The 24,280-nt window shown below is 37.8% G+C and overlaps 1 protein-coding gene across 4 annotated transcripts in view; it reads left to right on the top strand.

The window, feature by feature from the left end:
* Positions 1–24,280, top strand: part of LOC122806592 (basement membrane-specific heparan sulfate proteoglycan core protein-like) — a 1,657,353-nt gene that overhangs the window by 1,450,201 nt on the left and 182,872 nt on the right. For all 4 annotated transcript variants that reach the window (XM_044077142.1, XM_044077143.1, XM_044077144.1 and 1 more), the window contains one exon: positions 10,954–11,130. In XM_044077142.1, coding sequence (XP_043933077.1) covers positions 10,954–11,130 — 177 coding nt within the window. The remainder of the gene's footprint in view (positions 1–10,953; positions 11,131–24,280) is intronic.

The raw sequence follows: 24,280 nt of genomic DNA, 5'->3' as shown, positions 1-24,280 counted from the left end.
AGAACAGCTTCGAGACAGAAATTAGGTGTGAAGTCTGTGACTGCCAGTGGAAGTCCTGGTAATGTAATATGGAAGCATCAATTGGAAACTTACTGGTAAAGACTTTAGTTAGCAACCAGAGAAAGTCCTGCTATTGTAATATGGAGGTACCAAGTGGAAACTTACTGGTAAAGACTTTACTCAGCCATCAGTTAAAATCCTGGCAATGTAATATGGAAGTACCAAGTGGAAACTTACTGGTTAAAACGTTATTTAACCACCACAGGAAGGCATAGTGACAAAAGACTTTGTACTGTTTTATTTCTTTATTCCTGGGAGACATTTATACTTGGATGATTTTTTTTTCTGAGAGACTGTTGTCACTAAAGTTGTGTTTAAAGTCTGTCAATCCTGAAAGCAAAAGCATAGCAAGGGAAGGTGGCAGCCTCCACAGATAAAGCATGTTAGAGGGCACAACTGTGAACTTTTGTTCAGCTCTTTACCTCAGTATGACTTGAGAGCATGACATGACAGATTTGACATGACACTCCTTGACAAAGGACTTTTTTTTCTGCCGCGTGCCAGATGGGTTATTTACACCTCTGCTTGAAGGTTAAATTAAGCAGCCAAACTTAAAATGTCCTCCACCACAGCTAAGGACTGAATGGTTTACTGTGTATGTTGCTATGTGAATGATTAACTTTATTTACTTGTCACTAACATTTGTTTTCATTTCAGGCTAAGCTAGACACTTTCATGTTTTTATGTTGTGTTCAATTAAATTCATTGTTTCGCGAGAAAATAGGCATGTCTGCTCTTGAAAACTCCCTTGAAGAGAGCATCACTGGTAATATGCACATTACATATACCTAATACAGATCCTGTCACATCGTTTTTTGAATGAAAACTGAGCAACAAGACTTTATTAATGTATTTAAGTCAATTAAACAGTCTTTAGTAAACTGAAACATGACATACTTCACCATTTGTTGAGCTCAAATGTTTTTCAAATGAGCGTACTCTAGCTGAGACATAAAACACTCAGCTTATGTAAAGCAAGATCATAGAATACAAAGCACCTGAGTCTTGAGAATGTTATACACCTTGACAGTACCCACTCTTACTTAGTACTTACTTTTTCACTGAGGACTGGACCAGTCAAACCAGGGTTAAATTTGTGAATACCTAACCAATCATTCTGTTCCTGTTTGAAGGAAGGTAATATAACTGCATAATTTGTAGCAGAAGTCTATTCAAGAGGTGGGGAAAATGCCATGTTATGAACCTAGTTCCCCACGTTTTATTTACTTGTCAGTGAAGATTTAAATCCCAGGTTGTGGTATTTATGGAGGTACAAGAAATCAAGGGCCACTGTGACTCTAATGGCATGGAAGGCAGGGAATAGATTTCCTCTCCGGAGTCTATATGATACTGAATAAAGGAACAATGCTTCTGGTCTTTCCTGGTAGCTTAAGGTTTTTAAGCCAGTCTTCCCTGATTTAACAATCTCTAGCGTCATTTTAAGTTGCTTGATATGTCTAGTGAGGCGCATGTAAGGGGACAATGACCTCTTTATATCTAGAGTGTATTCCTTTGGCAATTAGCTGCACTAAGTAGAAAGACTTTCTGACTACTGTTGATACATGATGAACAAAGGAAACAGAATTATCAACCTCCAAACTCTTTGACAACATTCTCAGTTTGTAATTAGGTGGTGTGTATAATGTATGCTGGGAGTAGGGCATCCTTACAATATTGCACTTTTTAGCATTACATTGGAGCCTATTTTTAATTCACCAGGTACTTCTGAGTGTAAGTTCTTGATGAAGGGATTGTGCATCAGAGGAGGACTTGACAATGACTCAGTCTGTAGTCATCTCCAAACTTGGTTAGCCAGAGATCTTAGTTCATGGTCTAGTGATCAAAACAGAAAATGCTGAATAAGAGAAGTCCCAGCACTAAACCCTGGAGTATAACCCTGGTCACCTTCTTAATCTTTGATAAAGCACCTGGTACCTACACTGTGTGGGTTCTATCGTTTAACAAGTTTGTACTCCATCTTACCAGAAAGGAATCTATTTCCATCTCAACCTAGCCTGTGAGATAAACAGAACATGCTGGAGAGACAGATATATCTGCCAGAGACTGCCACTCCTCTGGAATAAACTCCCAGTTCATGTGAAGTACAACCTAGACAATTGGATGGGAGACTGCAAATTCACCTTGGGGTGGTGCCTACGTCCCTCATGGACCAGGGCAGTTGGTGCTGATCATAGACTCACTCTACGAATAATGACCATCTAACCAAGATCAATTAGGACATGGATAACATGGCTAGGATTGTAAAGGCCCTAGGGACATTAGCCTAGCAACCTCCTATGCATACCTCTCAACTTCTTAGTGCAAGAAATCTGGACAAAGCCCAGCAAAACAGGGAACAAAGGCCCAGAAATAGGGACATATTTTAAATACTGCTCTTATAAACTTAGAAAGTTGCAAGTATATCAGGGTTTGTTTTAACATGCATTTTCTAAAGGATTTGAAGTCTGAAGTTCAAATGTATGTCGTTATTCAGTGGCTTCAGTCCTCACATCATCCTAGTAATTTCCCAAAAAACACACATAAATATGAGCCAAAAATCTGTACATTTTACACAAATCTGGACAGTTGAGAGGCATGCAGTCCTATGAACCTACGAACCTATAAACCTATTAAGCTTACTAAGTATGCTAGTGCTGGGGATGGTGTTAAAACACCTTCCCCAGGATAAGGTATGCTATGCGGACTGCATGACTGTTATCAACAGCTTGCGTTACCCTTAAGAAGAAATTAACCAGATTCATTAGGCAGGATCTATTCTTGACAAAGCCAGACTGCTGCAGGTCTAGTCTTATGAGATTTTCTATATCATAATTTATCAATTCAGTTAGATATTTCATGACTTTGCAAATAAGACTTGTCAGGCTGATGGGCCTATCATTCCCGTGGTCGGTGGTAGGGCCACCCTTGTAGAGTGGTATCACTATTACTACTGCATGTCATTAGCTAACTCAGGTTAAATATTTAAGGAGTGGCCCTTCCAAGGCTTGTTTAGTACTGTTTATTAAACAGCCAGGTGGATTATCAGGTCCCACAGAGTAAGTCCTTTTAGTCTTGCATAGCACCTTCAGTACTTGTTCTCTAGTGATAATGGGGGAGGGGGTTTACAGTCAGGGTGAGTGGGCTTTGGATAGTCATCTCTGGGGTAAAATTTCCACTATATTTGTTTTTTAGTATGTTAGCAACAATGGTGCCATGAAGTTCAGTTCAATGTGTGGTGTTATTTCTTATTTTCCTGATATAGATATAGAAGGATTTGTAACAGTCCTTAGCTTCAGATGCTAACCTAAGTTCATGGGTGGCTTTAATAGATTTAATAGTACTTTTCAGGTTTTTAGTCAATTTTCTGATGTTATTGTTGATCTGAGAGTCCTTCTGATGTGCTGAATACTTTAAGGAGTTTTTTTTTTAAATATAGAATTTATTCATGTTAGTGGACCATCAAGGTGACTTTCTTTTTTAAGTTTGAAATCTTATTTACATCTCATCGGGACTGCCACTTCTATATTTCTATTGCATTATGGAGTCAGTCCCAAATAAGGTTCAAATCAAAAAGCAAAACGATCCTATAGCAAATGAATGTAGAACAAAACCAGAATGATCCTGGAAAAACATAGCATCACCTGTAGAAAAAAAGAGAGAGATCTCCCTTGATAAAAGCACCATGGCAAAAATATAAAACAAATATAAACAATATAAAGACTTCCTCTTATGGTCATATTAATTTTTATTATTTATTTTATTTTACATTTGCTGACCGGGCTAGTCCAACTGGATACATGCTCATTTTCAGTGGAGGCCCAGGGAGAAAAGCTCCAGTAACATCATACTAAATAATAAGCACACTGCAAACATACAGAAACATCTAATATAAAATTTGAAAATAGTTTAAAAAAGACTAAAAAAAAGTAGAAAGATTTGAGAAAGGCACTTAGATAGAGTATTACAGCATCAGATGAAGTAAAATTTAGAAAAATGACTGTATAAAATGTTGCAATACACTGGCTTTTAAATTTATAGTAACTCACAAGTCTTCACTGCAATAACCCATAATGCAGTTGCTTATGGTGCAAGTAATATTGTTGGGCAATATGGCACATAAGCATTCTTATCATATAATTAGAATATACACATATACACCTCTTACTGCTCATATATACCAACTCTGAGATTGTACAGCAGTGGGGAAAAGGGAAAACTCCCTAAACTTCTCTGTCTGATGATCTTGCACTAAGACCATTTCTGCATATTCAGCCAGGTGCAAATCAACCATATATCTGGCAATTCCCACAACAAAAGAAACATTCGTCCAAAAAACTGTATCCATATATGTTATTTATTGTTGCCATTCATAATGTTGACAATCAGAAGGGCAGTGTCAGAATGCTGACAGTTCATTTTATCAAAATTTCAGAATGTCAACAGTTCAGAATGTCGACACACAGGTAAGTGGGTTGGTGTTGAGATAGGAATGCATTTGTTAGAGTGTTTGCATGTTTGTGTAAAGGTGCTATCTGCCCAAAGGCATTTATAAGCCTAGCCAGAACCATCCACTCGTCAAGGTCTCTTTTGAAGAGTGTAAATGAGGAGCTCTGCCTAATGTAGATTGGGATCTTGTTCCAAAGCATGAGAAGTCTCTGGGACAGCAAGCTATCCCTCCATTACGTCCTATTTATTATTGTGGTGAGGTTTAGATCCCTAGAGCATGTGGCTCAAGGGGATAAGGTTTTCTTTAGGTGGAGCATGTCCATCAATTCTGGGTTGGACATGGCCTTGTATGTCAGGCAGAGATCACCTCTAAGTAGGCGGTATGCTACCAAGTACAGCAGGAGTTTCTTCAATTGAGCTGCATAGGGCATCTGTTTAAGGCCAGTGACCGTCTTGGTAAGGTACTTCTGTGGTCTTTCCAGCTGTTGCAGGTGTCTTGTAAGGTATATCTGAAATGGGGCGTTGTACTCTATGATGGGTCTGATGAGTGATGAGTTTTTCTAACCAGTTTGGCAATGTGATCATCAAAGGTGAAATTACTATCTACTTGGGTCCCCAGATGGAACTACCACCTATGTGGTAGTTTGTGGGTACTGTGTTTTTCCCAAAGGGGATGACTATTTTTTTTTTGGCTAGCTTGAGACCACCATTTTGACACAGGTATCCGTCTTAGTGAGACCCTTTTGGAGGAGTCTGTGTCAGTCCAGAGAGTCAATTATTATAGCCCCTAGTTTGCAATGAGAACTTCGAGTCAGCCATAGTCCTCCTGTGCTTGTCTGTACCTCTGAGAAGTATATGCTGAACAGGAAACTGGTTTAGAGTTGGACCTAGCTCCCGCAACTCTCACCATGTGGATTCTGTCCGTGAGCCAGTTGGCAACCCATCATGTAATGTAGTGGTTTATGTTCAGGCTGGTGAGCTTGTCTATAATACCAGAATGGGGAATGGTGTTGAAGGCCTTAGCAAGGTCTAGGTAGGAACTGTCTCAAAGAAGTCCACCAGGTTTAGGAGGCATGATCTGCCCTTAACAAAGCCAAACTGGGTAGGGTCCAGTGTTTGGTGGTTCCCAATGTCTCTGTTAATCAGTTCCATGATGATGTGCACTCCATAGCCTTGCAGACTAAGCTAGTCAGGCTTATAGGGAGATAGTTCCCGGGGTCTGTTGTGGCTCCACCTTTGTGGAGTGGAATAACCATTGCTGTGCACCACTCTATATGTATGTAGCCTGTAGAGGGAGAGGATGCTGTGTTTTTGCTTTTGAGAGGGGCTTTTAACCTGATTGTCTGTGATTTATCTGAGCATTGCCACTTAGATTCTTGACATAGCTAAAAAGAATTCTTGGTTATCTTTGGAGTCCTTGCAATTTTTTTTTTCAAAGCTCACCTTGGATGATTTGAGGGACAGGACAGTAGTTTTGATATGATGATATCAGATGTGTTTTCCTTCTTGATTTTTTTACCTTTTTGTACCTTTCCTCCTCCTTTCCCTTGTTTAGCTTGGCTCTTAAGTAATGTGAAGTTTGCTTTTGAAAAGTTTTCACTGGTTTTCTTGTTTATGGTCAGATCTAACCAGCAAGGGGTTGACCTCAGTGTGGAACACCAGTCGCCCATTGTTGGTGTGATGACTAGGTCCATGTTGTCACCTCTGGGTGGTGTGTTTGACCAGTTGTTGAACCAGGGTTTTGTTTTTTATAAAAAAAGAAAAAAGAGAGTTAGAGAGTAGTGTACTTGAGTAGTTCTCCCAGTTAATGTTTATAGGGGTCCTGAGACATGGTGGTGATCTGTAGCAAGCTACAATTTGAATTTGCAGCTGGAGGTGTGGGTATCCTTGATGAATATGGATCGCCCCACCCTTTTTTTTCGGTTTGGGTTCTGTGGTAAATGTATGGTGGTATGTGTTGTTGTAGGTAGTGCTGGGGTGCTCTCTGGAGCCTTAAAACCAGGTTTCTGTTACTGCATATATCAAGTTTAGAGTTCTGGCATTGAGTAGCATTACCCTCAGTTTTTTGTTACTTATGCTATTTACAGCGGTGGGTTTGTCTTTTGAGCCTTGCATAAAAAAGGCACTATGGGGTGGGCAAGAAGAGCCCCAATATTTGACACCAGAAACTTAGCCAATTGTTGAAATCAAGAATTCTTTCTTTATACTGTGGTATCATTCTTGGTGAGGGCAGGATGCTACTCAGGGTCAGCCTGGGCTATGTGATCAGAGAGCTCTTCCATGTCTCTTTTCATGTAGTCCAGGGAGGTACAGCTCAGGTCATTCACACCAACATAGATAATGACAGAGTCATATTTGTACTTGTTCTGGAGTGACCTGAGTGCTGGTGTTATGTGGAGGATCCTGGCACCTGACAGGCAGCTAACAGTAACCTTCTCCTTATTCAGCCTAGTTGTGCCTGACTATAGAGTCACCTATTACTAGTATGTTGGGTATGTTAGATTGCATGACACACTAGTTTTGTGAAGTATGTGTTTCATGGTTTGTGTTGGGGGGGTGGAGGTTGCTTGGATGTTTGCTTTGGAGGTCTTTGTTGGTTTTGTAGATTTTTATTTAGAGCCTCCGAGTATGTTTTCATGTATTTATGTGTGTTTTTTGCCAGTGCTGGTTTTATGGGTCTATGTAAGACTGGTGGTGTGATGCAAGCATTTCCTTTCTCCTCTTGAATGTCTGATCTAGTCTTGGGTTGAGAGAGCTGTGTGTGTGTGTGTGTGTGTGTGTGTGTGTGTGTGTGTGTGTGTGTGTGCATGTCTGAGCCTGACTTGTGTAACAGTAATGTTATGGAATGCATTTTTCTAAAGCAAAAGTGCAGGATTATGGTTAAGTGCAGAATTCGGGTTAATCCCCATTAGTAAGGTCTGCAGTGGGTGAAGATGCTTTGTAAAGCCATAGGGCACATCATTACAGACTTTATAAATCATAACGAGTATAAATAAAACAATACATTTTTTTATCTATACTACTCCAGTTAATGCATTCATTGACTGTATAGTTACTTATTGTAAACTGATCCTTTTATAGGCTTAGTTTCCTTATTTAAGTATGCATGTACCATAGAACAGTTCTAACTTTATGAGGAAAATCAGCATATCATAAAAAAAAAAAAAAAAAAAAAAGTAAATCTGAGAGCCTAAATAATGCATCTGAAAGGTACAACATTAAGGGATTTATGCTGCAGTAATTGAAGGCAAAAGACAAGATGCCAGTGCCAGTGAGTGGATTTTATATGTTCTTAAACCACCATTTTAGTATAAAATGCATACGATAGCTTTCAAACTACTCACCTGTTTTTGCCTCTTCAACTTCAGCAGTTTCATTCAAGAACAAACAGTGACCAGAGTTTAAAATCTTTTCAGGGTTTAGTAATAATACCACAGGTCTGTTCCATTTGTTGATGAAAGCTCTGTTGAGATTCACAGTGCCGATTCTTGATCTAGGCTAACAAAATCACCATTAATTATAAAAATAAAACAGATTTCAACATAACCATGTTTTCAGTTCCACTGCTAAAAGTCTTCTATCACAAGAGGTACATTGTGGCAGGTTCACCTAGACCCTAACTAAATATGCAGCTAAATCCCTCAGCATCCAGGATTCCTATATTCAAATAAAACTCTCAGCATATAACTCTCAATCACTCACAGCAAGAAATATGGACAAAGCCAAAAATAATGGTCGGATAAAGACCCAAAATAAGGGACAGATTTTAAATATTGCTTCTGTAAACTCAGTTGCTAGAATAATAGGTTTTGTATTATTATGTATTTTCTGAGGGATATGAATTCTGAAATTCAAATGTCTGCCATTATTTATTATTATTATTTAGTGACTTCAATCTTCATATTGGCAACCCGCAATTCCATTGGAGTGGGAGTGGTTACACAACAGTGTATGCAAATTTTATGTTAATCAGCATCCTGATTTTTGGCCAGCCCAGTTGTACCGACTTTTCATGGGCCTTTGCCCAGATTTTTGATGTTTCCAGGTTAAGAAGTATGCACAGCACTAAAACTAACCTCTTACCTAGCCCTTACTCTAAACCTAACCTGTAAACATTTGCGTCTGCACATGCACACACCCAAAGACTTTCCTACCCATAATGCAGACATGTTTGGTATATCTAAATTGTTGGTATTAATATACACAACAACTTATGTCAACCCAAAGCACATACCATACACAACACGAAAAAGTCAACATCAACCCAGCTAACAATCACCTCACTTTCATTAGTTCCCCCCACGACATTTGACATAAAAACACAACAGTGCATTCTGTCAACCAAATAACCAAAATTTTGTTAGCATGAAATGCAACTATATATATATATATATATATATATATATATATATATATATACACACATGGGTCTACTTCATAGTACTGCGGTGGTGGTGCTGCGGTAGCGCTGTCACCTGACAGTAAGACGTTGTCCTATTCGATTCTCAGCTACAGCGTCTTCTGCCTGGAGACATGCATGAATGGGCGTACCTTCGTTGAAGGTTGTGCATCAGGGCTGGCAACTCGGCACATAAAAATCTACTGCCAATCATTAGCGGACCGGAGTTCCGCTGTGGCAACCTCTAACCGGGAAAAGCCGAAAGACACAACAACAACAACATCATGAGTTTACTTCATAATGTTGAAGACCCATATAGTCAAAGTACACAACATCGAGACAATAACAGCAAAAATTAATTTAATTGAAATCTTAGAATAATGAAACCCAGAACACTGAACTATACAAGTTACCAGAAGTCCAGTCTTCACTTAAAGGAACACTTCTCCATTTAAAGACAGCCTACACTAAATAAGTATCAGCAGTTTTGCAGGAGAAAGCCGCATGCACCCCCCCATCCCCCCTGTAAATTATACCAACTCCCAGATTGCACTACAGTGAGAAAAGGGTAAATTTCCCGATCATCACTGTACCATGATCTCCATTTCAAACCACTGATACTTATTTAGTGTAGGCTGTCTTTAAACAGAGAAGTGTTCCTTTAAGTGAAGACTGGATTTCTGGTAACTTGAATAGTTCTATCTTCTGGGTTTCATTGTTTTAAGGTTTTGATTAAACAGTTTTTTGCTGTTATCATCTCAATGTTGTGTAATAATATATATATATATATATATATATATATATATATATATATATATATATATATATATATCGATAGATATAGATATAGATATATATGGTTTACTATCAAAGTAAAGAAAGTAGTCATGACGACTATTCACATCCCCAAACTGGAAGGGCGAATAACATCTAAACTGACTGTTCAGAATGTTGACTTTTTCACTAGGAAAAAATCAACATTTGACACATAAAGGACCAGTCTCCACCTGAAAACAACACTGGAAAAATACCATACAAATGTCTACTATGTTGCAGGGGGGCAAGTTCCCCTGCACCCCCCATGCGAGGGGCTGCAACCCCCCACACCTCCTGCTAATTATATATTCTAACTCCATGATCACACTACAGTGAGGGAAAATGGTATTTTCCTAATCACCACTGTAGTGTGATCCAGTGCAAAACACCGACAATCCAAACTGCGAACACAACTTACGTGTCGATGTTTCCGAATCGACAGGATTTGTGTTCACATTTTTCCCTTTTTGCACCTTTCTGTTTGACCTTTAGACACACAGGAAGGTGCATTTCTTTATTTTGATAGTAAGTGTGTGTGTGTGTGTGTGTGTGTGTGTGTGTGTGTGTGTGTGTGTGTGTGTGTGTGTGTGTGTGTGTATATATATATATATATATATATATATATATATATATATATATATATACAGATGAAACAAATTCAACAGTTGTTTGAGAATGCACAATTCTCATGGTTGAGGAATATGCCCTTTAACTGATATTGTACAATCTCGAAGATAGTATATATATATAACTGACAGAGAGTGTGGGGGTCTCAAGGGGACTTGCACGCTTGAAATAAAACAGTATTTTTTGCTATTTTTTATTTTTTATTTAAATTTGCATGGTCCAAATTTAGTGCTCAACTCATGCATGGTAAGATTTTGACATCTGCATTATTGTGATTTTTGTGTTTGACATTAGTCACATCTAAATTTGTGTCTGTTTATCAATTTAAGTAGACCCATATACATGCACAGTTGATTTTGAAGCTGCTCTGAAATTTTTTTCAGATTCTTAGATTAATTTGTCATATTACTCACTTTTGTGATTTAAAGAGGTAAGCATAGATAGGTTTAATATTTTCCATCAGATATACATACACACACACACACACACACACACACACACACACACACACACACACACACACACACACACACGTGAACATACAGATAAAAAAAACAGAAGTATTACTGATTTAATAATTATTTTGCTTTAAACATTTTTTTCAGTTGAGTGTGACAAACCTCCACCACTAGAAAATGCTAATGCGGATGTTAATTCAAGAACTACATTCCCCATAGGAAGTAAAGTGAATTACAAATGTCGCCCTGGTTATACTGGGCTTCCATTTCAAAGTACTTGCACACAAAGTGTAAAATGGACAAAACCTCGGATTATTTGCAGGCGTAAGTACCAACATACACAACATTTACATATATTTTCTAAAATTATGTGCCTTGCATGACAAACATTCAATTAGTTTCTAAGAATAAGAAGTGTTAGTCTCATATGTTCAAGTTGATATTATTCAAAGGGACATATATTGTTGCTTTTTATCAAATAATGTGCAGTAATAAATCATTCTTATGTTATCAAACTATGTGTGTTTCATAGTTGCAGTTTTTTATGTTATTAATTTATTTATTTATGTGCTACAAATATGCAAATTCCAATGGTGAAAGGCTAGTATAGTTCCTTCAATATGCTAGCCTTCGATTCCACTTAAGGATTATTTTATGATGTTAGGTGCAAACTCTTGCAGAGAAACTTCATGAGTTAGGTGGGACAGATGTGAACAGCCTGCACCTATACCTTAATTTCATAAAATATTAACAATATGCGTCTGTAAACTGGTATTCATATTAGTCCCCCCACCTCACCCCATTAAGCAAGTCTTCCTCATGATACTGAAAAAGAAAACACTGTTAAAGTCTCCAAAACTTGCAAGTCACTTGTCTATTGATATTTTTTAAACTGGTTTCCATCCTTATCATTATTTGTGTAACTCTGGGAGACATGGCCAAAGTCAGCGTCTTAAGTCAGCAGCTGATGAAACATATTGGCAACTGTGGGCACCATACATTGTGTGAGTATTGCATTCACAGTGGTCATAGTACTACCTGCAATCCAGGCATGCCTCACTACATGTTAACACTATAAATCACAGTAAGCTGTGAAGAGTTATGTTTGTTGACAGACCAACATAATTTCACAAAGGATTACTTATATTGATTATAGAAAACTGTTAGTTAATATTTACCTATTCAGAGAATATGGTGTGCAGAACTGGCAGTTCATAATATTGTACTTTCACCTGTTAGTTTTACAACACTCATCTCTCAGGGGAATTTTTGGCATCTCCTTTTCACTGTCTTTAATAGTGGTCTGCTATGGGAAACCAGAAGACTTCAAGTATTTACCTCAATGGTTACATAATCATGGCTAGTTAACTCAGATCTTGCACTCCACAGAATTTGCTCTCATTAAACCTCAAGAAGGCTTCCAACTAATTGTAGATCTGCTGAATAAATACTAACAACTCAGTGACTAAGATACTGCTTTCTGGAACAAGATAAAAGTTAATAATAACTAGGGGAGTTGTGAGATTAGTTCAACAGTTTAAGCAAGCTGAAGACCCCTTGGATCCCCCCACTCATATATGGACAAAAACTTTTAAGTTGTCAACAATTTACAATTCAGCTTTGATTTAGCTAAGAACCACAACCTATGTCTGCCAAGAAATGTATTTGTTATCAGAAGAAATGACTATTTTCCATTTCTTATATCCATGACTAGAATATTGCCATTTTGTACTTCTGTTATTGAGGATATTTCCTTTAAAAACATTAGACATCTTTATAACAGTGCTGAACAATTATTTTTTTCCTGTTCCTTCAATGAAGTATCACTGCAATATTAAAACAGTTTAAAGTGGAATACTGTAGCTGTTTATTCATGTTTACACTTAGCATGAACCCATCCACATCCGTAATGTCCAACCTTTCCAAATATGTTTAAGCAAAGGAAGGCTGAGTGGAGAGTCACATTCAGTAACAACTTAACTAATTGCCTTAGTCATTAGGATACAGTCTAATAAGCAAACTTTGCATGTATATGTAAAGCACAGAACATACCTCGTGGCACTAAGTTCACAGAATGAGATCTAAGGGATTTGTTAAATATATCAAGTCATCCCAACTTCTTAGTACTACTTAAATAAGCATGAGCAAAATGAGCACAGAGAATGAACAGCATGAAAAATTATTACTTATTTATATTTTGCTTAAAAATGGACAAAGTATTAACACAACTGGGGAATGAACATTTCTGCAATAAAGTGTTAAATGCCAGTGAGAACACTGTAAAAAAAACAAGTGCAGTTGGTCATAGCAAAAAACGCATTGCACATGGAAAATAAATGGCCACCACGTTTTGCCATTCTTAAAGACTGCTGCATCCTAATCTATCCAAAATCCACCGGTAAAAACAAATTCAATTGAAATGGTGTAAGGTGAATGAAAGTCAGATTTAAAGCTAACAGCAAAACCATTTTAACATAACTAAAGCAAAGAAATGCCACCAAAATGGGAATATATTTATTTTTGAATTTGTTCACAGGGGGTAGAGCACTGATGCCATGGAATCTATTTCAGTCTCAGCTTGGAAGTAAACGCAATAAATATATATAAACACTAATCTAAATACAACTTGAAAATATCCTACATCCTATCAATCGATAAATATGTATTTATAAAAAGAGGCACAAAGAAACAAGGCCACAGCTATCTCAACACTGGCATCTACTGGGCACAACTTAAAATGTACAAACAATACAAGAAAAACCTGAAAATGCAATCAATAATAAATAGAAAGAAGTTATTTTATATAAAAAAACATGGGATTGTAGAAATATATGATGATGATGATGATGATGATGATGATTATTATTATTATTATTATTATTATTATTATAATACACCCGTGTCAGTTGACCTCACAACACTTTTTGGTTAGTTCATTACTTCCCTGTAATGCCAATGCTATTAGGTAGCATTGCTTGCATAATCAATATGTTCTGTTGTGTCAAGTCCATGTCTAAAAAGAACTGTACAGAAAAGCTCCAATAATTCATGCAAAACACTTAGGAAAATACAGTACTAACTGAACTCAAGCAGACAAATATTAAGTACACTTACAAAAAACTATTCAGTAATTATATTAATAAGAACAATAAAAAATACAATGACAATGCAAGGAGGGTGCATACAATTTCAAAAATCAGAATTTTATATTGCAGACTAAACAAAACACAGCAAAGCAATAAGGACAGAAGGGTATTGAACACAAGAAAGCACAGACATGTAAGTGTATAAGAAATGGAAACAAAAACATTTTGAAAGAAATATCTATAAGCTATGAAGCAGAAGTTAGGCTAAAATGTTGAGTAAGGAAAGAGTAAATATATGTCTCAGTGGTGGTGAAGAAACTTGAGAGCCCTCCTATCAGATAAAGCATAACAGATGATGAATGGTAGAAATAATAAGCAAGGGACGAGAGAAAGAAGGAAACAGTGAACCATGGAGGTATAATGTGCATGCATGACAGAAATCAAGGAACAGGAGGAGGTGAGCAGTGAGGCAAGTAGAACGAAGGGTGAAAATGAGATGATGAATGGTCAAAATAATAATAAGAGGAAACAGAAGAAGCCAGTGATGAGTAATGGTGGTGCAATATTCTGATTGATAGGAGTCAAGGAAGAGGAAGAGGAGGACAATAAAGTAGGTAGAATGAAGGATAAAAAATATGGAAGGTGTGGGGATGAACATTTAAAACAGGATGGAGTGGAGCTTCTGAAAAAGATGCCAGTGAGATAAATGAATAAAAATTAAAAGTTAAAATCAAAGTGACATGAAAGGATGGTTATTCCTCTAACATAGCTGCAAGGGCATTTGTTAGTTTACTCGACATTTGTTATTGTTTTGAAAACATAGTGCTTGCTATTGCTTTGATATCCTCATGGAAAGAGTTCAATCACCTCAGAGGAATGTGCTAAATAAAAAATTAAAAAAAAATTCAATGAGTGAGAGGCATTAGATGAACACGTACTACATACTGAAGAGACTTTGCATGAACAGGTGTGCTATTGTCTTATGGAAACATGATTTCAAATTTAGTTGAGTAAGATTTAGTTTATTAGTAAAGTCAGTTTAGCTTAGTGATTTTAAAACAATGTACTGGCATGTATTAACAGATAAAGAAGTAAGTGTTCAACCATTTGGAAGACAGCCTTGTTTAAGCTTGACTTTGAAGATAGTTTTAAGATAATGATACAGATCTGTGCCATAAGTTGTAGAAAAGAGTAATTTTCACATTTAATTATTGGGTAAACAGAAGTCTAACAAAACAAAAGTGCGAATAAGATTTTAATTCCCTTTTACCATGTGGCTTGCTTGGACCTCAGAGTTAAGGGCAATATGTCTGTAGACACCTCCCAGGTTCTTGGTGAAAATCACAAAAGTATGTACCTTTATGGAAGAAATTTTGAAGTTGGATGAGTACATGTTTCTTATTTCTTGTGTTATTGAAATCTGTATGTTTGGATTTTGCGATGATTAGGCACAGATGAATAATGGATTACACTGAAAGTACTAAGATGCAAATGCTGTTTAGTGTAGAATTTACAGTATATCGGATAAGGTAAGGGTTCTGAGAGCTCTGACTCCTCCCCTCCCCACAATTTTTCTCTCCAGCCTGAATGACCTCAGATCAAGTTTGCTGACTGATGATAAAAAGTCATTATGCATAAATATGAAAAAATATATATCCATTTACCTAATAGGACAAGGAAAAAAGAGTAAATACTAAACAATGTAAGTGGCATACAGGATAAGACAAGGTCCAAAGGAGATCCGACCTATCCCTAAAAGCTGAATGACAATTTGTTAGGGGCAATTCAGGAGAAGAGTTAAACCAGACAAAAAGAAGACAACACTGATCTACTGCTATGGTGAGTACATAACTTTCATAGCCGATGTTGTCTTTTTTCATCTGATTCAACATGTGGGACAGTGTCCCAAGCTACCCGATGGGCATGCGGGTGGTCTCATGGAAGGATATTCTTTTGGATGGAAGAACTGAAAGATTTGTGGATCCTGCACTATACATCTAATTTATTTATTTATTTAACATTTGTTTACGGGAAAAGCCTGACTTGGAACAAAGCCGATTTTCACTGGCGGCCCCAGGAGAAATGTTCCAGATACATGTCTTTGTAATGTGGGAGGAAACTGGAGCACCCAGAGCAAACCCACACAAATGCACGGAGGACATGCAGACTCCACATAGAAGGCACTCCAGCCGAAAATCAAACCAGAGAACCTCTTTCTGTGAGGCGACAATGCTACTGCTGCTCCGCTGCACTGTCCAATTTATAGTGAGATACAAAAGTGTGAGTTGATGACCAAGTTGCTGCTGCACAAATGTCATTTATCAGAACTCATCTAGCAAAGGCTTTTGAGGTTGCCTTAGGTCTTATAGAATGTGCTTTAGGTTTTGATTGTAGAGGGATACCTAGTAATCATAGGCAAAGGAAATGCAATTAGGTAACCATCTTTAAAATGTAACTTTAGAAACAGACTAACCCAACTTCTTTCTGGAGAAAGATATGAATAATTGGTCTGATTTTTAGAAAGTCTTGGTATGTTGGAGGTAAAACCTGAGCTCTCTGTGCACATTTATTGTATGTAATATATGTTAGCTTATATTTGAAAAATTGGGGAAGAAAACTGATAAATCAATTTGTTGATTTAAATTTTATTCAGAAGACACTTCTGGAAGAAAGGAAGGGGTTGTTCTCAATGACAATCTATTTTTATGAAAGACCAGGAAGGGAGTCTTGCATGAAGATACCTGAAGTTCTGATATAGATTTATCAGAGATGATGGCAACCAAAAAATATAGTCTTTCAGGGCAGAAATTTCATATCTGTGGATGCTGCAGGTTCAAAAGGTTTCTGAGTTAAGGACTGTAACAAAATGGTGATGTCCCAGGGAGTGACTGGATCATGAACTGTAGGCCTCAGTAGCAAGGTAGAAAGGCCTTAGCAATTTTGAGAGAAGTAATGGAAGTGTTATTAAATCCTATGTGAAAGTGTAAGATTGCTGCCAATTGTACTTTAATTGTCAAATAACTAGACCCAGACATGAAAAGTTACATAAGGAATTCATGGATTTTTGGAAGTGATGCTGAAAAAGGGTCTAGACTGTTATCGGACACCGAGTGTGAAAAGTGTTTCCATTTGCTCTTGTAAGTCTTTTTTGTAGAATTCCTTTGAGAGGATGAAATTATTTATACTACTTGGGAATAAAGCCTGGGATCCTTGTCAATTGTTATAACTGGAGAAACCATGCAGTTAGTTTTAGGGTCTGTAGGTCCAGTAGAGGCTGTGATGCCCCACCACTGGCCCAGTAATCAAGGTGCCTCCATCCTCACCACTGGTACCAGTGGGGGGGCATACATAGGGAGGATGACAAATTACACACACAGTATTTCCAGATGCAGCTCTCTCTGCATCAAGTGCAAGTTCCCTTAAGAGCACACAAAGACCACAGTCAGTCCAGAGCTGGATTCTACCTCTTTCTCCAGATCCCCAGTAAGCCTCCTCACTGGCACAACTATAGAGTTGAGATCTCAGCTTAGTGGCCAAGCCAAGACCTCCAGCACCCTCTCTGTCCAACCAGTGCTTTGCATCCCTGCCGATGTAGCTGACACACACACGCAAACACCCTCTTGGAGATTTGTTTAACACACACACACACACACACACACACACACACACACACACACACGGACACACACACACACGCACACACACGCACGCACACACACACACACACACACACACACACACACACACACACACACACACACACACACACACACACACACACACACACACACACACACACACACACACACACACACACACACACACACACACACACACACACACACACACACACACACACACACACCTGGGAATGGCTGGTGCAGGTTTACTAGCTATGCCCTCTTCTGCCCAGACTATAAGGTACTTATTACTGCCACTAGCCAACTCTTTATCATCTACTTTAAGGCCATTAACAAAGGGTGTCCAATCTTACTGTGTAATGTTATTATTTTTATTTATTTTATTTTACATTTGTTGACCAGGATAGTCTAACTGGATTTGTGTCCATTTTCAGTAGAGTCCTGGGGAGATAAGCTCCAAGAGATTATTAGACTACTAACATACAGGTACTAGTTGTTATACAGTTAAATACCACAAATTGTAAACAGTTCAGGAATCTTCACAGTTTATACAAAAAACATGTTACAAGCATTAGATAAGATATTTTAGACTTTATGTACAAGACTTCATTAGTAATTAGAAAGTAATTGTTAAACAAATACATACTTCAAATTTCAACAGTTCAGCAATGTTCACAGTTTAAACAATACTTGTTGCCTGCCTTAGGTAGGATGCTTTAGAATTATATGCAGAAGAATTTAACTAGGTATTTTAAATTATCTTTATTAGGATAAGATATGTTTTTGCCAAGGATAGGCCTTGATCTAAAAAGACACAGATAGAGCAGGAATTAGGTCTTAAGAGATGATATTTGGGATATAGTATGATATTAGTCTGGATTTGTACAGGGGCATAACCAATGGGTTTTAAGAGAGTTTTAGATTGTGTTTAAAATGTGTAAATGAAGACAGTGATGTAAGTTCATGGGAGAGTTGGTTCCAATACTTTCCAACTGCATTTGAGAACAAAGCATCATCTACCATGTTATTAGCTTAACATGTTGATACTAGTAGTTTATTAGATGAGCATAAAGTTGAAAGGTTCTTATATTGGGTAATGAGACTAGCAAATATTGGGGTATTGGTAGGTTGGAAAAGGGTTTTGTGCGCAATGGTGAGTTGTTTAAATTGAATCTGATTCAGAAGCTCTAACCAGTCTAATTGTTTCAGGTTATGGCAGTGATGGGTCCTAAAGGAGGAAGCAGTAGCAAATCTGGCAATGCTATTGTAAGCGTTGGCTAGCTTGTTAAGGTTATTTTTTGACAAGTTAGTATATATGGAAGAAGCATAGAGAAATGTGGAGATAAGGTGGGAATAGGCAATAGTGGTTCTGGCTAGTTGGGAGAGAAAGGATTTTATCCTATAGAGGGAGCCTAGTTTCCTGTTGACAGTTTTTATGGTATTGTTCATATGGGTTTCAAAGTTCAGATTGTTATCAATGGTTACCCCTAGAAGTTTAGTTGCTGGATCAGGAGATATGAGTGTACCATTATTGGATAAGACTGAAAAGTTCATTGGGAGTGATTTACGGGTAGGAGTGAAGAGGAACAGTTTGTTTTTTTTGGGGTTCAAGAGGAGGCAGCATTGTAGAAACCAATTTTCTGTGTTATTGAACATTGTCTGACTTAGTCTGTAGTTGGGATTCAGATTTAGCTGAGCAGATTATTGTCAAATCATCTGCGTATTGTACACAGTTAGTTAAAGGAATAGCTAGGTTGAGGTCATTGATAAATATTGAGAAAACTAGGGGGCCCAATATAGAGCCCTGAGGAACACCTGGGGTAACTGGGAGATGGGATGAGAGGTTGTTGTCCCATAGCACTGCCTGCTGTCTATTATCAAGGTAGGACTGGAACCATTTATAGTCTTTGTGTCCAGAGAGAAGGATTTTAGAATATTGAGAAGTAAGTGGTGGTTGACCATGTCGGATGCTTTTGAAAGGTCAATGAAAAGTGCTGAAGAGAGAAGATTGTTATTACAGTTTTTATTGATGCTGCCAGTGAAGGATAGGAGTGCAATTGTTGTACTGTGGAAAGGCCTGAAGCCATGTTGAGATTTGGCCAGTAAATTGTTCAGGAGTAGCTGGTCTACTAACTGTCTGTGGATGCAATTTTCCATTATTTTAGCTAATGGGGAAAGTAGTGCTATGGGACGATAGTTAGAATATTCTCTGGAGTTTCCACCTTTGTGTAGGGGGATAATATAGGAGATTTTCCAGATGGTGGGAATAGTGCTTTCTTGTATGGTTCTATTTATCAGCAATGATACAGGATAAGCTATGACTTTGGCTACCTTTTGCAGGTATTCAGCAGGTAGCTGGTCAGCTGACGCGGTAGTAGGTTTTAGTTTACTTAAGAGGTTGCAGATGAGGGAAGTTAGGACAGGTTGCAGGTTTAGAGTTGAGAGAGAGTTAGTAGTATTGGTTGGAAGGGCAGAGCTATCGGCTGTTAGTTGATTAGCAAGTGTTTGGATGGCCTTAGTGAAGAAGGTATTAAAAGCATTAGCAGTTTGCTTTGGATTGTTGTAATTTGATCCTATAGGGGGTGGTGTTGCGGATTGGCCTGGTTGAAGTAAGTCTGTTTATGCTAGCCCAGAACTTTTGTGGATTATTTTGGTTGCTCTGTTGGAGGAAGAAGTAAAAGTTTTTTTTATCTTCAAGTATAGCTTTCTTAGTTTCATTTCTTTTTTGCCTGAATTGTTGTTGGTCTGCGGGGTTTTTAGTTGTTCTCCATAGTGCCCAAACTTTATTTTTCTGTTGAATTTTCTGCCTGGTTTTCTTTGTAAGCCATGGGGCGGGTTTAGATTTAATTTTGATGAAACACTTTGGTGCATGGTGGTTAAGGATTGTTAAGAATTTTGAGTTAAAGTAATTTGTTGCTTCGTCAAGTGGGAGGTATTTTATAGGTGACCAATCACATTCTTTTAGGTCAGCTTGGAAGTTATTGGGGTTAAAGCTTCTGTTGCTTCTTATTATTTTATATATGGTTGGGTGGTGTGAGCTCGACCTTTGCCTGATTATGTAAGTGAGAGAATGGTCACTTACATCGTCAGGGAGGGTCCCTACATTATAGAGTTGTTGGTGATTATTTATTAGAATCCAGTCTAGGATGGATTCTTTGTTATTGGGTTTATTAATTCTGGTTGGGGAGTTAATTGTTTGTGAAAAGCCATTAAGGTTAATATGGGAGGTTGGTGATTCAGTAGAGCAGTTCTTCCAGTCTATATTAAAGTCTCCAAGAATTATTGTCTCTTGAGGAATTTTTGTGGAGAGTTCAGCAAGGATACCTTCCAGAGTGGTGATGTTGTTACCAGGGGGCAAATAGATACATATTATATTTAGGGATTTACTGGGATTAAGTTGAAGTTTGGTGCTAATGATTTCTGCATTGTTTTCAGAAGAGGAACCAAGATCTAGTATAGATATTTGTAGGCCTTCTTTGTAGAGGATAGCAACATCCACTCCTTTTTTTACTTTGTGGTCTTGTCTCAAGATGTTGTACCCAGGTGGAATGATTTCAACATCTTGTGTAGTGGGTTTTAGCCATATTTCTGTTAAACAAAGTATAGCAAAGGAATGAACATCCAGGATAGCATGGAGGTGGGCAATTTTATTATTTATGCTGCGAATATTGAGGTGAGCTATATAGAGTGAGTTGGGAGATTTAGATGAGATATTTGGGGTAGACGGAACATGAATTTGTGGTTCTGTGCTAGTTTTATGCCCTGGTCCTGGGTTAGGATGAATGTCCCCATCTAGTAAGGAGAGGTGTAATAGTTTGTTAAGGGATTGTGGAGGTTAAAGTAATGATGAAGAGTTTTTTAGGTTTTAGATAGTTGTATTTGATATGGGTCAGTCTGTGATATTTAGCAGGTAAATAGCTAGGTAAAGATGTGTGTTATGTGTTCTGGAGAGTTAATTAGAGGTATAGTACTTGTTTATGCATTAGGGAAGTTCAGCTGTAAATATTTTGACTGTTCATATGAGGTTAGCAGGTAAGCTGTTGTTAGAGAAATTAGGAGAAAGACAATGATTAGGAGCTTTAGTTGGATTTGGAAAGGTCGTGTTTGCATAGTGACTAATAAGCTTAATGGTGTTCTTTAAAGGGGAGGAGTTATACTAGGGGTGATTAGAGAGAGGTGTATGTAGAATGTTAACAAGATGACTATTGTGATTGGAGAGGAAGATGGTATGGTGAGGATGATTAAGCTTAGGAGCAGTAAGGGTGGGTCGGAAATGGGGGCAGGGTAAAGGAGCAGAGTGAGCCTGCAGGGCATTATCAGTGCAAATGGTAGTTTAACCAAGAGTAAGGCTATTAGGAGTGGCCTACACAGTGTCACCAAATAAATATGCAAATGCTCTCAGAACTTAAGTATTTCTAGACAGATGAGCCACAATGAAAGGCTTAAATATATTCAATAATAAATAATAAACAAGAAAATACTCAGTATATAATGACAATAACATCACAGTTCAAAATCACAGGAAATATTTAAAATAATATTGCAGGACAGTCTCAAATAAATAAAAATATCTAAATTAAGCTTTGCTATATTCCTGACTATATCTAAGAGAATTATACTATACCCTAATAACTTACTTAATTAGAGCAGCAAAGCATATATGGTAAGTGGATCTTGATGTTGTCAGGTCAAAGACAAAATACAGAACTCTCTTTCTGAGAGTTCTTAAATTAATATCTCAAATATTACTGCTGGAATAGCTTGCAGAATAAAATAATTTCTTGTCATTTGACTCTATCCCAGGTAAAAAAAAACAACAATTGATGCAGCTGGTAGCATTTAGCATCTACATGTGAAAATACATAGACAAAGGCTTTTCCTCAGATTTTTGCAGATCCTGGAAGTCATCAAACAATAAAACACTTGCAAGACAACACAGAAAGTTCCCTAGTTTTAGACATTGTCTCTTCTTGCTGCCATAAAGTAATTTAATTTCAGCTATTTTTTCTGAAGTTAACCTCTTGTCTTCCAGTTTCCACTGTTAAAATATATACAGTCCATTAGTTACAATAGTGTATGAACATTTCTGTTCTCTTCTAGCAGGGCACACTGTGGATCCATTTTTAAGCTCAGTACTTTATAAAACAAAAATATATTTTCAACACATGTCTGTACAAACCTAGTTTGATATACACATGAAATACAGTTCTAGTACATTTGTAACACAAGCATCTTACATGAAGCATGTTGACATTCACAAGTCACACAAAATTCCAGACAGCCGTGCTGGCAGTATCTCCCTTTGTTACACTTCTAAATAAATCATGTTAATATTCGCAAATGACATATAATTATTTACAAAATTTCAGATAGCTGGGCTGGCAGTATTTCCTTTTGTCACAGAGGCATCCCAGAGGGGCATGTGAAGAGATCCAGGAAGTTATCCAGCTCCCATGGTGGGTGAGCTAAGTGAGGCCAAAGAAAGGGGAACCACACCTGTTGAGGCCAGAATGGCAGCAATGAGGATTACTTTGGTCTTGTATTTCATTGCTTTCTGGATGAACTTGGGGATAAGGGGAATGAGGGAAAAGTAGCTTCTGCATTTGTTGCTTAGGTGAGAAGCAAAGAAGGTGCAGCAAGGTTAGCCCCAGTGGTTAAAGATCTTTGTAACCACTGATACGTTGAGAGACCACTCGTGCAACAGTGATATTGTTCTGATGAGACTGTCCCCTATGATGTTGGAAGTCCAAGGTATATGTGTTACTAGAAAGTGGTTCAAAGACATCACCCATTGCCAGACTCTCACAGTGTCTCAGCACAGAGAGAGTATGATCTGATTACACCTTGTTTGCTGATGTACCAAACTACTGACATTTTTGTCTGAATGTATGGCAATCGCATCCTTGGGTAAATGGTCCTAAACTGCCTGCAACGTAATGAGGACCGCTCTTAACTACAAGATTTTGATGTGAAGGTTGGTATCTAACATGAACCACATTCCTTGGATTGTTCTCCCTTCGAAGTGCCCTCCCCCACCCAAGAAGGGTGGCAGTTGTGGTCATTGTGGCTTTGGGTATCGGAGGAGAGAAGTGTCTGCTCAGAGTGACTGTGTAAGATGAAATCTATTACTGGATAGGGTTCTTGCAGATTTGAGTAAGTCTATTTTGTGGTGAAGGGGATGAATTCTGTGTGACCACTGTACAGCTAACATCCAGGGTCTATATTAGAATACAGAAAGTTCTAAATTTCGAATGCTCACATGAGCGAAAATGCAGGATCTTGATGTTTGTTTGTTTTTTTTATCGCAGTACAGTGAAGATCGGAATATTTGCCCTTTCTACACTGTAGTGTGATCTCAGAGTTGGAATATATATTTAGCGGGGGTGTGGGGGACACAGCCCCCACAATAGGGATTTCAAGGTCCTGCATTTTTGTTCATGTGAGTGTTCGGAATTTAGAACTTTCGGTGTTCTAATATAGATCCTAATATCCATTGTAGAACTCTCATGTGATATTTGGTTAATGAGACCAGAACTATGGAAGAAGCCATTAGACCTAAAAGTCTTGATATCAGTCAAGCCTGGAGGTATGGATGATCTATTAACTGAAGAGTAACTGATCTGAATGATTTGATCCATGCTGAGGATAGCTTTGCTATTTGAAGTACAGTGTCTATATAGGCAGCCTATGAATTCTATGGATCAATTAGGCTGTAATTTGCTCTTCTTTGTGTTGATAGAAATACCA

The sequence above is a fragment of the Protopterus annectens genome, chromosome 7.part0 (genome assembly GCF_019279795.1).
Source record: "Protopterus annectens isolate FY-2018-M chromosome 7.part0, PAN1.0, whole genome shotgun sequence".
NCBI classification, from domain to species: Eukaryota; Metazoa; Chordata; order Ceratodontiformes; family Protopteridae; genus Protopterus; species Protopterus annectens.
Note: the sequence above shows the minus strand (reverse complement) of the source record. Positions and strands in the feature narration are given on the sequence as shown.